Below are 17744 nucleotides of genomic sequence, written 5' to 3' on the forward strand. Positions count from 1 at the left end.
ACTAGAAGTGAGACACGGGCGTATTGGGGTGACTTCAGCGCAGGGCCAAGAAGACGATTTAGGGACTGGAGCATCTGGCATGCAATGAAAGGCTTAGGGAGCTGGGACCGTTCAGCCAGGAGAAGAAAAGGCTCTAGTGCACTTTTAACAATACATGTAAATACCTGAGGAGAGAGGGGCCTGAAGAAGATAGAGCCAGACTCTCCTCAGTTGTGCCCAAGCAAAGGACTAGAGGCAATGGGCACAAACTGAAATACGGGAAATTCCATTTAAACATAAGAAAAAGCATGTTTACTGTGACAGTGATCAAATACTGGAGTAAGTTGCCCAGAGAGGTTGCAGAGTCTGTCCTTGGAGATATTCAAAAAACAATCAACAAGGCCCTGAGTGAGATGCTCAGGTTAATGCTGCTTTGGGCTGGAGAGTGAAGGTGGTGGACGAGATGATGCTGAAGTCCCCTCCAGCCATAATGATTCAGTGATTCTGTGAAGCCAGCTATCACTCTGCATAGCAAGATTTTGAAAATTTCCACAATTCCACAATCCTTCTGGATTTTCACTATTCTTATGGTGAAGAATTTTTCCTAATATCCAATATGAACCTTCAAGCTGCAATTTGTGGTCCGTGACTGTTGTTATACATGGCACTACCAACAAGAGTTGGGCTTCATCATCCTTACACTCCTCCTAAGTGTTTGAGGACTCCTACTACACCTCCCCTTACTCCACCCTTCACCCGTCTAAACACGTCTAGCTACCCCATGTCTCTCCTCAGAGATCATGTGCCGTCAGCCCCTCACCACCTTAGAAACCCACCTCAGTGCCATCGTGGAAACCCAGCCATTGTTTCAACGACTTAACCACTTGCACTTGGTTAAATTACAGAGAAAGGTTTTCACCCTTCCACACCATTTCCACCTATGCAGCATCCTTTCTGAGTCACCCAAGGGCACACTAGAGTCATCGTGCTGACAGTAATAGTTATACTCAGCTTAGTCAACAAGTTCAGAGCAAGACTAAGTGTTAGTATGATTATACGTAGGCCTGTGTGTTACTGGAAGCTGGCACCACTTTTCCAAACATTTGGCAAGTTGTTCTGAGAGCTCCTAGTCTAAAGAGCAGTTGCATATGCAGAGGATTTGCCCTGACCACAGACTTCTCCTTGTATAAACCGCGTATAAACATATAAAATGTTCTCCATATTAACCACTGTCAGACAATCTTGCCAGTGATGCAATCACTGTTTTTCCTCCAGGAAATGCAATCTGTCATTCCCTCATGTCAACATCACCCACAGACCCTCTCCATAATGAAGAAAACTAAAACCAAACACTAAAACACAGACTGGCTAATACAGAACCACCGGAGTGTTTTTCACCTCCAGAAATACCCCGTCACACTCTAGCAACCACAGAAACGTCACTGCTTCTCACCCAGCTCATGCAATAGTTAAGGAATACTGACACTCCTTCTACATGTTTGGAGCTAGCCAAACCTGTACAGGTCTAATTGTCTTTCTGCCAGTAAAATCTCCCCTGTTCTTCATGTGCCAAGAAATATTCAATCATTTTGAATCAACTCCCGATTTCTGTGGTGATTCCTACCTTACACCTCTTGCATAGCACCTGCATACTATCTGCCCAAAACTGTCAGTGTGCAGGGGTATCATTTGGATGTAATAGTCTACGGGAGGGCTGCCATGCAGTGTGCTTTCTGGTAGCCTCTCTAATACAGGTGGTACTTTGCATACCTGAAAGTAATGCCTTAGAGCAGGCATGAAAGCAAAGTTTTCCCTGGCATTTAATCTACTTCCACCTTGCCAGCGCCCACATGAAATGAGCTTTCCATTTTTACTCACAGATAAGCACCTTACTGTGCTCAGGATGCAGAGACTAGAGCGGTGGTTGCCTGGCCAGAGATACTGGGAGTGTCTGGGCAGAGCAGCTTACTAGGCACTTAGTTAATGTCATGCTTCACTTTGGCTGGCTTTTTGTCTCGTCTTCTGAGAGTGCTTATTCAGGAGCTACTTTTTGAGCGTTTTATGAAAACGCTTAAATTAAGATAGGATATCCAGATGCTGAAATATCACTTGAGCTACCTTTTGGTCTACAAATGTCCCCATAAAACTTACACCACTGACTTCTCACAGGAAGCCAGAGTCACTTATGAGTTCGCTCGGAACAAGAGGAAGCTTTCGGCCCCCCAGCCCCAGTTTCTCCTGTGAGCAGTGACAGCGCTGCTACACCCGGCTGCAGCCCGCGCCCTCCCCCGTGCTCCCACCGCTAGATGTCACCCTGCTGATGCGATTCACTGGGAGCTAAAACTACCCAAAAACCGGCCGAGCAAAAAAAAAAAAAAAAAAAAAGAGCAAAGAAAATCAAACGGCGCTTTTAGAAAGTGGGAGCACAGGAAAGTGAGCATCCGTGGCAAAAAAAAAAAAAAAAAAAAAAAAAAAAAAAAAAGCAGTAACTAATGGGAAGCACGTGGAAAATAACGTGCACATATACAGAGCACGAATACTCCAGTGAAGGCAACTACAAAGACAAATCAAAAGTTAAGGTTTTGTTTTAACACAGGAGAGGAGATTATACTATCTCCTCTTTCTTGCCAGATGCAGCATGCTGCTGGAGACTGTGTCCATTTAACACAGAAGCAGGAGAAACAAAAATACATTCCCAAGATTAAAAAAAAAAAAAAAGGGTTGGAATTTGGCATCGCTTCTGCGAAGCCACCCTGAGCAAGACGCAATAAGCTCTGCGTAAAGAAATGAAAACATTTCTGGGGCAGACTGGCCACGTTTTCTGCAACGTCAGAAAGCCACCAAGTGTTGAAATATCCTCGAACACGGAGCTTCCGCGAGGTAATGAGCCTACGCTGCCCTGTGACAAAACCGCTTTTTCAGAACCGTCAGCACAGGAAAAAAGGTACGAGATGGTGGTACCTGAAGAAAAATATTTTATTTTTTTTAAAGTGAGGCTTGCTCGCGTTAGCAGCAGGGCTCAATACAGCCCTTTGTCTGGCTTGGGGAGCGACAAGCCCGCACGGAGCAGCAGGGCAGGGAGAAGGGGTGAGGAGAAGGTTCCCCGCCAGGGGCGTGAGGGGCGGCGAGCGGTGCCTTTTCTCCCTTCCCTCTCCTTCCTCCTCCCCGGCGGGGAGGGCGCAGGTGAAGGCGCCCTTTGTCCAGGCGAGGCCCCAGCGGCCGCCGAGGCGCTTCGCGGGCCGGTCCGGGCCAGGCGGGCAGCCCTGAGGCGAGATCCGGCCCTGAGGCGAGCCGCGGCGCTCAGGTGCCCGCCAGGCTGGGGGGAGCGGGATGGGCGCGGAAGGCGGGGCCGGGCGGGGAGGGGAGGGGAGATGGAGCCTGCGGCCGGGCCCCCATTCCCCGGCCGCTCCCCTCAGCGCCTGACGGCCGCTGGGGGGCTGACCTGAGGCCGCCTGCCCCGACGCGGCCGCGCCGGGCTCTCCCCGTCCTGACCGAGCCGAGCCGAGCCGAGCTGAGCCGGGGCTCCCGGGGAAGCCCCGCGCCGCCGCCCGGGCACAAGAAGGCGCCGCTGCCGGCGGGCTGAGGTGGGTGAGCCCCGGGGCGGCGGGCGGGCTGCGGCCGGGTTCCGGCGCCCTGCTCCGCTCCGCCCCGGGACGGGAGACCCCGGCGGGACGAGCTCACCTGGGCCGGCCCCGGCAGCGCTGATCGCGGGGCCCCGAGCCCCCAGCGCACCCTGGCCGAGGAGGGCACGGAGAGGGGCTCGCCTGTGCCGGTCCCCGCAGGGTCTCCACAGAGCTCGGCCGGGTTCCCGACGAGCCCGGGCAGCGGGGGTGAGGGGTGGCTGGCCAGCTCGGCTCTCTCGGGTGCCTACACGGCACCTTAAAAGCAAGGCGATTGCCCCCGAACGCTTTCACCCGGTCGTTCTTCGATGGTGCCAGAGGAGTGGGATGCTGACACCGCCCCCGCACCTCGTCCATCACCTCATCGTTGTCATCTTAGTCTGTTTATTTTAGCCATTTTTCTCTATTCAGTGAGCCTGCTCTGAAAACCCTTACTCAGGCAAACCTCCCATTGACTTCGGAAGATGTTCTGGCAGAGTCAGGTCTGCCCGGTTTGGATCACTGTCGGCTCAGCGCTGTAAAGAGCCTGTTTGCTTCTCCCAAACTGCACTACACCCAGCGCTGGAAACTTGGCCTTCCGCAGCTGGAGATCCTCCATCCTCAGGCGCAGCCAGCTGCACTGCTGCCTTCTGGAGAGGGAGGCATGGGCGCGGAGGATGGACGTGACTGGGTTCTGTCTCTCACGGGACTTTCTTCAAACATATTGCAGACAGAGGCGTGCTGTAAAGGACTCTGTTATGATAGTTCATAAGGCACTGTATAACAGAATTACAAGTGCCTTGTATTTAGGCTGTTACTGTGCTTTGTTATCAGCTGTATCAAAGAAATAACTCTGTATTATCTCTGATATCAGAGTTATCTGGTTTGGCACTTATGCTTCCTTTCATGCAGTCGCATGGCTGTAACACATATTTCCCTGTTAGAGCATATGCATTCATTCACACACTTTTTTTTTTATCTTTCCTTTTTTTTTTTCTGCCTCATAAAGCATTAGGATTGTATTAAACATTGTTTCCCCAAATCAGCTTTTAGGATCAGCAAGTGACATCCCAGTTCATGATTTTTTTCACATCGCTATACCATTTACTACATCATCATCAACACAAACCTCTAGCTAGAAGCTATTAGTGGACTCTTCATTTCTAAATTAAGACTGATAGTAGCATAAGAGTCAGGTGAGTTAAGCATTTCCATGCAGAGCTCCTCAACCAAAAATATGCTTTCGGACCTCCAAGATAGTGTGGCAGCCAGAAGAGGACAGTTCAGAAGAGGCAGGGATCACTGTGTAAGCTCCTGTAGGCTGGTGATGTTAACAGTTGAAAGCTCAACTGAGGTTAGTACAGAAAAAATAAAAAAGGAGCAAAGGCATGTGAGCCATCATCTGTTTTAACAATTTTAAAAAGTTGATCTTGTTATCCGAAAAAGTAAAAGTCAGTCTAAGACTTCTTCACATCCTTTTTTTTTTTATTATTTCCACACACACACTTCAAACTTTAAAAATCAGAGAGTAGGCCTCAAAAACTGTATGATTGCCCTTGATATTCTGAGTTCTTTTAAAATAGGTCTGGAAATCACTTTGTTACTTTTTTTACAAGCAAGTACATTATATGAAGGTCTGTTTGTAAACTATTCTTTGTCATTGTAACAGCTAGAAATACACTATATCAAAACATAAAATTTTTAACTAATTCTGGGAGTGGAGGAGCTGAAGTTTTGTGACGATAACATGAAACACCAGGTCTAGCCCTAGGAATAGGAAAAAAAAAAAGAAATGTGCCTTCAGCAGTAGGATATACAAGCAGCTAATGGCATAGGAAAGGGTTAATAGCCTGACCTTCAGAGGGAAGCTCTTGTTGACCCTACTCTGCAACACTTGGCCGAAAGGTTATGCCCAAAGGGAGAGCTTGTTAGCAGGAGGGGAAAAAAGTCAAAAAAGAAATACTTAGGAAAAGAATACTTAGGCTTCAGAAGGCTGGTGGCTTGGCAAAAAGCAAATGTTTGTACCAGATAGCACAAGACCGTGTGGATTCATCTACTGAAGCACAGCAAAAATACAACTGATACAAATTTCTGAAAGGTGTATGAATATAAAAGAATCTGTATTTAGCAAAGTAGTTTCATGTCTAGTAATCCAGCTGCTCAGTAGGTTTCCTGGAGGAGCTAACTAGTCACAGCCGTAGAGGTGGTCACAGTGCTACGCTACGGCAGGGCAACCTGAGCTTCCAGTGCCTCGGCACTAGCACATCGCTTCCAGCAGTGTGCGACGGGGTGGCGTACCTATCAGAAGTCCACCTTGCAGGGTAACCCCCTGCAGCTCTTTTACAGCCCTCTCAAGACTTCAGGGTACTGTTTCTACTGCTCGGATCCTGAGAAAGAAATATCCCTTCTCTTCCTCTTTGTTTTCTGCCTTCTGATTTCTTCTAGTCCTTAACAGCTAAGAACCATTTCTGCTGCCTCTTGTATTGGTAAGTATTGACAGTGTACCTTGGAACAGAATGAGCAAAGCTCCAACCGGAGTTTCCTGACAATCTTGAGGGGAGAATACACCTCTAAAGCCACAGGATGACTGTCAGGTAGACCAAGCCTGAAAATCTGAATTGTAAAACCTAAAAAGTATTAGGAACTGCAAATCCGCATGGGTTTCTTATATCAGGAAGTCCAGCTTCTTGCTAGGATAGACACAGGATAGACACATTAAACCTTTTGTAAACTTACCAAAAATCCATCTTCACAACATTTTACTTGTTATTCCTATTCAAAAACTGTTTCAAACTCTGTTGTTCTATTTTTAAAACTTTCAGCCTGATTTAAGTTATTCATTCCAGTAGCAACATGGGCATTTAGCTTAAATATTACTTTTCATCAGTGATTTTGTTCTGTTGATTCATATGTTCTCTTGTTCTCCACTTTAAATAATTTTTAAAAAAGCTGAGCTCTTCTGTTCTCAGAGGACAGACTTTCTTTTCCCTAGATTATCATAATTTCTCTGGCAAATGGGTGGAGGAGGGGGAAGAAAACATTTTGAGGGAAAATAGGCCTCAAAGTTCCAGTAGGGCATTTCAAAACCTGTTTTACATCCTGTGTTTGTTTTGCAGGGAGTTTCTGCAATGGAGAAGAGGGAAGGCGATAGTCATACCATTGATCAGAATGCAGGTCAGAGCATCGTGCCGAGAAGAAATAGAGGAAACCTTAGCAACTTGGTAATGTTTCTGTAAAAGAGCAGTTCATATGTCACACAGAATATTGCAGACTTTATTTGGTTTTGTCCAAACGCACTGTGTTTCCGTAACACTGGCGTATCATCAATGCTTCTGAAGTCTTCTCTCAATATTGACATGAAGAGATAAAAAGATAAAGAGCAACTCATTCAATTTAATCACATTCCACGCTAAAAAAATACACAAGGTTTGGTAAAAAAAGAAAACCACACAGTAACAGTTGCATGACGTTAACTGTTAGTTGCATTCTACCAGCTGAACAAAGCTCTATAGAAATAATTTGTGATTTTTGAACAGGAATGTAAAATTTGTCTTGGGTAGAGTCTTTATCATTGCCACATTGCATTTAGGAAGTTTTCCACACCACGCAAAAAAAGCCCAGGAAAAGATCCACTTCAACAGTATTTGCTTCTGCAACGGCTGATGCACAGAAGAAGTTCAAGCCACAACTTGCTGTTCTGTTGTGAACTCAGTCTGTGGAATACTGCATTAGGCTTTACAAACTGTCTGCTCAAGAAGCAGGAATCTCTAGATGAAACTGGGTTCAGAGGTGAATTTCAGTTTATGTAATTTATACTCATACCTGATTCTGCAATGCATAAAAACTACACTCTTCACAGTTCTTCGCAGACTAGAGAACAGAAGTTACTTAGGCTATACCTTCCCTGTTACATTACAAAGATACATTTTTTATTATCACATCAACATGTATTAGCTATTCAGCTATAAAATCCTAATACAGACCATGCCCTTTAATTTTACTGTGAGGCACTGCAAGCAAGTTGATCAGACCTGGAAACAGGCTACCTTGTCTCCATTTAGGATTTTATGGCAAGATAGCAGTGAACATTTGTTACTTCTCTGTTAAAAGAAAGCAAAACAAGCAAAATGCCTATGTATTAGGGAAGACGAACACAAGACTTACACCTGCTTACCCCTGCGTTATTTACAGATATTTACAAGATTTGACCCCTTAACCAGCTTCATTATAATATTTGATTCTGAATAAAGACAGGTCATATTGCTGAAATAAGCAGATCTCCTATATCCTAGCAGAATTATTTAGATTAGATGGTCTTGAAGGTCCTTTCCAACCTTGGTGATTGTATGATTCTGTGACTGCCAACTCACAACTTTCTACTAGTAGTTGTCTTCCTCAAACCTCACGGTGCCATGTCACTTTCTGGAGATCTGGACACCTGCAACTTTAGCCATTCTAAAGTTGAGCCATTGCTGCATTAGTTCAGTTTTACTTTGCATTTCACTGGATTATTAAAGGGGTTGCATGTTCGTTTCTTAATGTTTCAAATTCTTAGTTCTCCACCCCTGGACAGCTGTCTGCTGCATCAATTGCCATGTTCTGCTGTTGATGCACATATTTTCATTTTGTACATATGTTGGTCATGTACCTCTTCCCCAAACTGTAAGTTTGGGACAATCTTTTAATACATTCTCTCAATGTAAAGCAGTTTATAACATTCTACTAAAATTTTGTCCTAGCTTAGCTTCTTAAGCCTGTGGTAATTCTGCCAAGATCTTCTGTGAGACTAGAATCAAACCATGACAACTTGGCAGTAAAAAATCAGCTTTTTGAACTGAAGTGCCTCAATTTCACAAGTTTTTATAAAAGTTAAGAGGATGCTATTACATTTAGGGAGGGTGGGAATAAAAGCATAGAAATTTAAGATAGAGTTGACAGATGCACAGCTGGTCTAATATGCTGGATCCCAAATATTTCTATTTACATCCTTATTCCCCCAGTTAAGTGTCATTAAAATAGCAGTGACTGAATGAAATACTGTAGTGTCATGTCTCTGGATTCTGTTGTTGTGCATATTATTTGGGTTACATTATTAAGTCTGTAGCTGAAATTGGAAATCTTGAAATCTGGAGTGCCTATCATAAGAAGCTGTAATGATGCTTTGCATAATGTAATCTTCCCTTGTGGTGTAGTTAACTTCCTGGAATGAAAATCTATTTTGAAATTACCATAGATGATGAATGAAGAACGAGAAATCTACAGTAAAATTGCCCTGCTCAACTACTAACTATGCCGTTTGAAAGACTGTATTTTCAAGCTAGCTTGTCTTTAATAGTATGCATGGAGTTTTTTTTGTATACAATTTCAGTGCTGCACAGTATAGAAGCCATGATGGCAAATATTGTGATTACTGGAGCTTGATCTCACTTTTTATTTCCTTTCTGTCTTTTCCAGAATGTGGATATGCAAGTTACCAATCCACCAGAAGTAGCTGCACTTTTTGATTTACATCAAGCACACCATTTTGGTGAGTTTGAACACTCTTCAGAACAACACTGCAAGCAGGAGCTGTTCCCCAAGTGGCACTTACCAATGAAGATAGCATCTGCGATCTCATTATTAACATTTATTTACACTTCTCTAAGAGATGTCATATATCCTTTTGTAACAAGAAATGAAAATGTTTTCTATAAAATTCCAATCCTTGTCATAAACAAAGTTTTACCAGTGGTTTCAATTACCCTTTTAGCACTGGTATATTTACCAGGAATATTAGCGGCTGGTTTCCAGCTGTATTTTGGCACCAAGTATAAAAGGTTTCCCCAGTGGCTGGATAGATGGATGTTGTCAAGAAAGCAATTTGGACTTCTCGGTTTCTTCTTCGCTACAATGCACGCCTGCTATAGCCTATGCTATCCAATGAGAAGATCATACAGATACAAGCTGCTCAACTGGGCATTCCAGCAGGTATGATGGGCTCACAAATACCAACATTTCGGTGTTGAGACAATCCTTGTGTTGTACATCCAAACAAATCTGGATAGGGAGAAAGCTGTTTTCATTGCCTTTGATTTTGAAGCAGCTCCTCACAAAGCACTGCTAAGCGATAGAGCAGGTCCTACTTGTTAAAGCATTTTATGGGGAGTCAAGAGTCAACACAGCTGTGCCAGTGTGTATTCAATAAGTCACTTTCTTCATCTGGGAATTCTTAGCTCTGTGTAAAATACCCATAATTATAATTGTTTCACAGGTACATTTAAGTCTTTGGAACACTTAGTTTAGTGTGGATTAATTTCTCTGCATCAGAGGAATCTAACTGTTTACAGAAACTGCTGCACACACCTTTTTTAGACATCATCTGTGTAAAGTGAATTATCAGCAATGAAAGAGGACTGAGCTAAATACAATAATTTGTATTTGCCACAGACTAAACTTGCGAACAGTGATGACTACACAATTTGGCTGGTGCACACTAACTTGTTAAAACAACTCAATTTATTTCACTCATGCTTCCAAGTCACGAGCAATAATTGGCTTGCAAAGGTGTCTAAGGTTTTCTGTGACTAGAGAGTTTCTAGCACATGTATCACCTTGGGTGCCATGAGTATTCCAGCATAGGGAATATTCCAATATAAGGTGTAGAGTGCAAAGGTACAGTTTTAATATCCTTAAAGTCTAACATAAGGTTTTATTGAAAGCAGAGTAGGGTGTTACTGGCTTCTTAAGAATTCTGACATCAGTCAAACTACCTGATGAAAACTTTGAAGATAGTCTTACTGGTAATCTGACTTGAATGGTTTACCAGAAATATCTGCAAGATTCCAGTTCTTAAGTGCAGGTGAAGAAATGATCATATCTGGAGCATACTACACTATGGTGATCCCTAACAGCATCAAGGAACTGTTGCAAGTAGTCATACACAGGACAAGCTTTGGCATCAGATTTTTATTTTCATCCATATCAACCATTGTATTCAGTGCAGCTGAATAAACCGAGTCATTTGAAAAAAAAAAAAAGGCTATTCTGGCAGGATAACATGGTTAAGAATGCTTGCTAAACTGGATCCCTAAAATAGTGCTGTAAATATATTTCCTTGTGTTATAATCCCCTAGATAAGGTATTTTGCCATAAGTGGAGGATTGTTTTTTTGTTTGTTTGTATTTGTCAGAGTAAGGTTTCTCCTGCTGTGAGGACAGGCTGATGGGCCTCAGAACTAGTCAGTTCTGGGCCAAGACACTTATGCAATCTGTAAATTCTTCTCACGTGAAGCCTACCTTTGCTCTACAGATACTAGTAAAGACTTTTTCATCAAAATTAAACAGCAGTTACACTTAGAGACATTCAAACAAAAAAAATACTATGTTTCTCATCTTATTTCTTAATTATTATTGTGAAAATAACTATTTCACAGAAATGGCTAAGTGTGCCAGAAATCCAGTTGCATCCTGGGCTGCATGAAAAGAAGCTTGACCAGCAGGGCAAGGGAGGTGCTTCTCCCTCTCTACTCTGCTCTCTTGAGACCCACCTGGAGTGCTGCATCCAGTTTTGGGGTCCACAGTACAAGAAAGATGTGAACTTCTTAGAGCAGAAAACAATCAGAGGGCTGGAGCCCTTCTCCTGTACAGAAAGGTTGAGAAAGTTGGGGTTGTTCAGCCTGGAGAAGAGAAGGCTTCAGGCAGACTTTATTGTGGCCTTTCCACATATAAAGGGGGCTTACAAGAAAGATGGCGGAAGACTTTTTTACCGGAGCCTGTACTGACAGGACAAGGGCAACGGTTTTAAACTGAAAGAAGGTAGATTTTGATTAGATATAGGGAAGACATTTTTTTACAGTGGGGTTGGTGAAACACTAGAACAAGTTGTCCAGACAAGTCATGGATGCCTCTTCACTGGAAGTGTTCAAGGCCAGGTTGGATGGGGCTTTCAGCAACCTCATCTAGTGAAAGACATCACTGCCCATGGCCAGGGAGTTGGACTAGATGGTCTTTAAAGGTCCCTTCCAACCCTGTGATTCTTCTGGCAGGTCAAACGAAAAAAAGAAAATGCCTGGATTGAACATGATGTTTGGAGAATGGAGATTTATGTGTCCCTAGGAATTCTGGGACTTGCTTTGCTGGCTTTATTGGCAATAACCTCAATCCCATCTGTCAATCATTCTTTGACCTGGAGAGAGTTCCACTACATTCAGGTACACATAAACGTCATCATTGCATGTCATTACTCATTTTTAGGACTGTATGTTATCAGCTAATGTTATTCCTAGTTAAAAATACCAAATATAGAGTCGTTAATGAAACCAATGTAAATGTTTATTCAGCACCCTCTGTTAACTGTTTTGCAAAAAAATATTCATTTCATTTGTTATTTTGGGAGAAGAAATGGCTGTCATGTTCAGGGCGTAAAGTGGAAAGAAAGATAGCTCCAAGTTGACCAGCAGCAGTTGTTCCTTCAGAAACTATTCTTAGGTCAAAGACCTCTGGCTCTGAAAGCATTTCAGTTATCTTCTGGGCATTTTATGTTTCAAGAAAGCCTTGTGTCCTGCTGTCCTGGGAGTAGGTGGTACTGAACCAGATGAGAGCGTTGGCATACAGCAAGGGTTTCCATTACTAAACGAACATTGCCTGTTGCTCCCTTGGAGCCATTTTCTGTACTGCCTGAGCAATACCAAGTGGCTGGCAAGTCCAGAAGCCTCCTGCCTTCTGGAATGCAGAGGTTTTCCATATGCAGTGTCACTAGCCTCACAACCCACTCCAAAAAGTTGCGTTCTGAGAAGGAGACGTCTTAGAACAGACACATAATCAAATCCAGCCAGTCATGAGTTTTGCTACAGATGTCCTTGTTTTGTTCACCTAATACGTGTTTTGCTCTTAGTTTCCTGTATCATGCACAATAATAAGCAGGGGTGGTTCTGCTGGCATCAATATGATCACACTGTGTTAAGCAAGTGTTGAGTTGGGTCCCTGAACACCAAAATCTGAAAATTCAATGACTTAGTGAGCACCTGTCATTTGAGAACTTGTTATGAATTTGAAAAGTAGCTATGAAACATGTATTTTTTGACAGTTAGTGATTTGGGATTCTGTTCACTCTATGAAGTACATCATTTGTAAGAAAAGATTATCAACTCTACAGAGATGATATGGATAGATGTAGGAAGGGGTCTCCTAGTGCATATTAAGCTATTAATACATTAGGGTACTTTCCATATTAAGCTATCATGGTGAACAAATCCAGAAGAGTAATGCTAACATATTGGATTAGTTTTATAAAAAAAATAACTTCTATACTAATCGTATCCTGTAGATTTACCACTTAAAAAGGAACTTTACATTGATGAGTAATTCAATTTTTGTAATAAAAGCAAGATTTTTCTGTACACGGGAAACAAAATTACTAGTAACTCTTGCATAACTTTTCCTTTTCTCCTTAATTTCAAATCTTAAGCCAAATTTATCATAGTACTAGATTTACTACAATTAATGACTTTAACTGGCCTTAAAAATTCCCTTTGCAAACAGTTGATTAAACCATTTATAAGTCTGCTTTTGAACTCATAATAACTTATCACAGAAGATATGATAATTTAGGATACAGATGACATCTACAAACTGATATATTGAGAACTGACACAGTTTGGGGAATCTGTGATCTCTTCTGTATATTAGTCCACTATCTTATCAATAGGAGAAAAATGTGCCTCATCTTTTCTGGTGACATAGACAGGTACAGTTGGATTCTTGAATTATAAGGTTTTAATTTTAGTTCAAAGCTACTGTTCTCTTTTCTTTCACTTACATGCATTGTTTGAGGCCCTTTCTGATTTCCATTTTTACTTAAAAGAGTAATCTTATTCACCAAGGTTGAAAAAATAAATAACTATTATCTTTCTCTTTTCAGAGCAAGATGGGATATGTAGCTCTGCTGCTATGCACAGTTCACGCACTGGTGTTTGCTTGGGATAAGTGGGTTGATGTTAACCAATTTATCTGGTACACACCTCCTTCATTTATGGTAGCAGTTTTTCTTCCTATTGTAGTCCTGCTCTGTAAATGCATACTGCTCCTCCCATGTTTCAGGAAGAGGATAAAAAAGATCAGATGTGGCTGGGAAGCCAACACACAAACCAATCAAACCAGCATGACTTCCAGGCTGTAGATCACATATGGACATTTCCTGCCTGCTGTATGTAAATATGCTCAAGTCCACAAAACGTTCAATTGTGAGCTCTGTTTTCATATTTTTCTTAGATGTTACTTGTTTACTTTTCATTTCAGCTGCAAAGGTATGGGATACTTGATGCAACTGGACCTTTGCTGAGACAGAAATTGAAAACATTCATTTTACACTTTAATCTATTTGGTATTCTGGTATTTGATCGTTTCTTTCTTCTGACTCATTGCTCTTAAAACGCCAGTACTTCATCACCTCAATCGTAATTCTTTCTTTGGCAAAAGCAATCATAAATCATCGGTCCAGATGACCACAGAAAGTAAATAAATCATTACACCACAGAATTCAGGAATGCTTTCTGCATCCCACAGACATGTTTGTTCCCTGGTTAAATCTCAGTGTTATAAAGGAAAACAACTTGAATATTTATTATCCTGTCCCCCCTTGTCCCCTGCATCCTACATTTTACTCTGCAGAATGGGGACCTTAGCACAGAAGCCACACAAAAAGAGTGTTGCATTCCCACCACATATTGAATTTAGACAATCAGGCAAGCAGAATTCCAGGGAACTTTGCAAGGCAAATCTCTCCTGAGGCTTAGGCACAGTCTAAAATAAGAGGTTTTAGACTCAGATCTACATCTTATACAGGACTAGGTGTGTCTGTTTATTTAGAACCATAAAACATTTTCCTTTTTTTTTTTCCATGAACACATTCTTTTGTTTCTGATGCTGGAAATTTTCCATGCTTTTGACCTGCTGCCGCTGACATGTGCTAATCTTTATTAACACAAATTATTCCAGTGGGATAGCTCACACGTCAGGTAAACGTGTTTTACTGTTTGCTCTAGGGCCAGCACAATTGTGTGACTGGAAGAAAGACATTAAAAATAGGCATTTGAACCTTGGCATTGATTTGGTGAGATTTTCATGTAAAATCACTTCTGAATATGTTTGCTTTTACTAAAATTTTTAGTGTAAGCTGATGAAGCTTCACTTCCTTTGTGTTACATAGGCCTGTCTGAAAGTTTTAAATTAATAATTCACTTGTTAGCATCTATTGTTAAATATGTTATGCAGTAGTTAATATTTTCACCCAGCAGCAGAAACATCGCTGCCAGTTTCCCTGCGTGAGCTGACTAGGACATGGACTGATGGTGCCAGCTATTGCTGGGATCACCCAAATGAGAATTGTAACTGGTAATGGCTCTGGTATTAAACAAACAGGAAAACAATGGTTACATAAAAATACATGTAACACATGGTGCTAATGATTCTGCAGCTAATAATCCTGGTGTACATTTGTGGACTTGGTACACTGAGCATAATTAACAAATTAAATAGCTACAGAGATACTACATTTTGTATTTTTCTTGTTATAACTCCAATTATTGCAACTTAAAAGTTGTCTTTGTGTTTTGCACTTGATGTAGTACTGTGAAAATAAGTGGGAACATGGTGGCCTGTGTAATATAGACTGAAGAGACTTGAGTGACATTGTGTATCAAATCAGTAATGCGTGGCAGAGGTAAGCACTAAAACACAGAAAGCCAGTCTGGAAAGTGAACTTAAGTTTCTGAAAGAACAGAAAAAGTGTGGTTGTTAATACATGAGCATTTAGTATTTCTGTACAGGAAATAAATAAAATTAATTAGAAGTCATGTTAGGGATTGTCCTGGTTTTAACTCTGTCCCAGCTGAAACCAGAACAGATAGGACTTAGCAAAGGCTTACCCAGAATATTAACTGCACTTTGTTGTCAGGAGTCAGAAAAACCTTAATAAAGTAATTTTTTCCAGTGAAACAGGTTGAGACAAGTGTAATGATAAAGAAATCAGATTGTCCACTAGCTACTCAAAAGGTGTGCTCAAATTTACTACTTAGGACAAAGATGAAATTTAAAGTACTCCAAGCAAGCCCAGCATGCATCCATTGAACAGATTAACATTTGGTTTTATCAAAATGTGTTAAATTGTGCTCTCCAGGATCAGCTCTGCTGCTCCCTTACTAAGAAAATCTGGAGAATTGGATTCAATCTCCAGTTTTGCTAAATTCTGGTCACATAGTTGGATTCATCATTTTCAACTGGTCATAGAAGCCAGCCCTTTGCCACAGGGAAATATAAACAGCTTCAAGGTTAACAAGGTTTGTGACACAGAGAACAGAACCCTTGATGACTGAAAACTGAAAAGAGGTGAATGAAGACACTCCTTCGAAAAAGCCATTCAAAGCTAGTCCTACGGCATGTGTAAAACAAAATCTGAAGTAGGAGGAAGGTTTTCTGTGCAACAGCTAGCCTTTTCATTATATAGCACTGTTGAATGCTTAGAGCCAGAATTTGAGACCTCATATCAAGTCTCTTCCCTGCTTTGTAAGTCTTTAGTAAACTACTTCACCTTTAAGTAACTCACTTCCCAATCTGTAGTACTGGAGTAGTATTCCTCTGCAAGACATTGCAACAGCATGTTCAAGCTTTTAAGGCATTCAGATGCAATAGTGAGGGAGGAGGGTCAGGTAAGGGGTGTGAAGAGCTACAGAAGAAAATGCTATCAACAGTATTTTATTTCTCCCTTTGTGATAGATATGATTTAGTTCAACACTAATTACAATGAGTGCATATGTACTTTTTAATTTATGTTTATATAGCTATTTCAAAATTCAGTGTATTAATACATCTGTATACTACTAAAATATATAAAAACAATGTGTCTGCCAATTTTAGGCACTTATTTGTATAACACTGATTATTTTTATAAAATTATGTATCATTAAATGCTTAATTGTATATATACTGTGTCTGCCATTGTGTACTATCCATCCAGACCTGTATAAGGGTAAAAAGGCATGAAAAAACCTAGAAGAGCTGCTGACATGAACATTAAAATAGCTTTAGTCAAGGGGGACATTTCTCCCCATGCTAGCTGAAGATCCTGGAGTTTCCAAAGGAGAGAAGACATAGATGTGAAAAACAAAATGGACATTTTCATAGAGAGATGTAAAGAAAAATTCTGATAGCTCTTTTAACTGACAGGCCATGTATTCTAGCATTTGGAGGAGTTTTTTGAGAAGGAACAGAAAGCTGAGCTAGTTGTGGAATGCTTTGGAAAGAGACCTGTGATCCCTGAAAACACTGATCAAAGACCAGAAAAAGCTCAAGAATGGTGAAGACATAGAGGAGGGGAAAGTAATACAGTCATAGTCTTTGGTAAGAATTCATCACTCTAGTGTAAGGGATTTTGCAATGCCTTTACAAAGGCTACAAAGTACTTCCTTAATTAAGTCAGAGATACAGAATTGAAACCGGAGAGAGAACTCTTAAATTGTTGAAGGGACTTGAGGAATTTCCTGACCAGTTTACCTGAGATAGCAAGATCCCAGAATACTATTATCAAGAAGTGGTACCAATGATGAGTGCCCAGGAAGCCAGAACAAGGCTTTGCTGGCTATGGTTTAATGTCAATTCCTGTTGACAGCAGCCTTTACTGTAAACTGTCCCTCCCTTTGGCCATACTTCTCAATTATCTCAGTTCTTCTAACAAAAGTGTGCAAAGCTGTACACTAAATCAGTCCAGGGAGTTTGATCCAGTTAAAAAGTAATGATTCATCCAGAGCCATGTACTGATCTGATTGACCTGACAGGCGCGTGCATATGCCAGCATGAAGGACAGGAAGAGAAATCATAGAATCACAGAATATCCTGGATTGGAAGGGACCCACAAGGATCACGGAGTCCAACTTCTGCCTCCACACAGGACCATCCAAAAACCAGACAATATGTCTGAGGGTGTTGTCCAAACACTTCTTGAACTCCGGCAGGCTTGTTGCCATGACCACTGCCCTGGGGAGCCTGTCCCAGTGCCCGACCACCGTCTGGGTGAAGATTTTAGTTCAAAGTGGTTTAAACTGCACAGTGGTAAGTGCTCCTAAAATTCAAAGCTTAAATCCTATTCTGCTAGCAAGAATGTTTCATCACTTCACATATTTGTCAGGTTCTTAGT

General features: G+C 41.7%; 1 protein-coding gene across 5 annotated transcripts; it reads left to right on the plus strand.

The window, feature by feature from the left end:
- Positions 1–2517: 2517 nt before the first annotated feature.
- Positions 2518–16531, plus strand: STEAP1 (STEAP family member 1). 5 transcript variants are annotated; one of them, XM_035545477.2, is made up of 6 exons: positions 3378–3563; positions 6695–6799; positions 9033–9545; positions 11602–11766; positions 13476–13760; positions 13853–16531. In XM_035545477.2, exons 2-5 carry the CDS (start codon positions 6707–6709, stop codon positions 13731–13733), a joined length of 1029 nt encoding a protein of 342 aa, XP_035401370.1. In that variant the 5' UTR covers positions 3378–3563; positions 6695–6706; the 3' UTR covers positions 13734–13760; positions 13853–16531. The 5 variants fall into 5 exon arrangements, with proteins under 5 accessions (XP_035401368.1, XP_035401372.1, XP_035401367.1 ...); XM_035545475.2 differs by lacking the exon at positions 3378–3563 and adding an exon at positions 2518–2923 and having other exon boundaries at positions 13476–16531; XM_035545479.2 differs by lacking the exon at positions 3378–3563 and adding an exon at positions 2827–2923 and having other exon boundaries at positions 6695–7367; positions 13476–16531.
- Positions 16532–17744: the final 1213 nt, after the last annotated feature.

The sequence above is a fragment of the Cygnus atratus genome, chromosome 2 (genome assembly GCF_013377495.2).
Source record: "Cygnus atratus isolate AKBS03 ecotype Queensland, Australia chromosome 2, CAtr_DNAZoo_HiC_assembly, whole genome shotgun sequence".
NCBI lineage: Eukaryota > Metazoa > Chordata > Aves > Anseriformes > Anatidae > Cygnus > Cygnus atratus.

Coding starts and splice junctions, on each gene's coding strand:
- STEAP1 (XM_035545475.2), top strand. CDS start 6,707: ATGGAGAAGAGGGAAGGCGATAGTCATACCATTGATCAGAATGCAGGT. Junction 6,800..9,032: donor GAGGAAACCTTAGCAACTTG/GTAATGTTTCTG, acceptor TGTCTTTTCCAG/AATGTGGATATGCAAGTTAC. Junction 9,546..11,601: donor TCAACTGGGCATTCCAGCAG/GTATGATGGGCT, acceptor TTCTTCTGGCAG/GTCAAACGAAAAAAAGAAAA.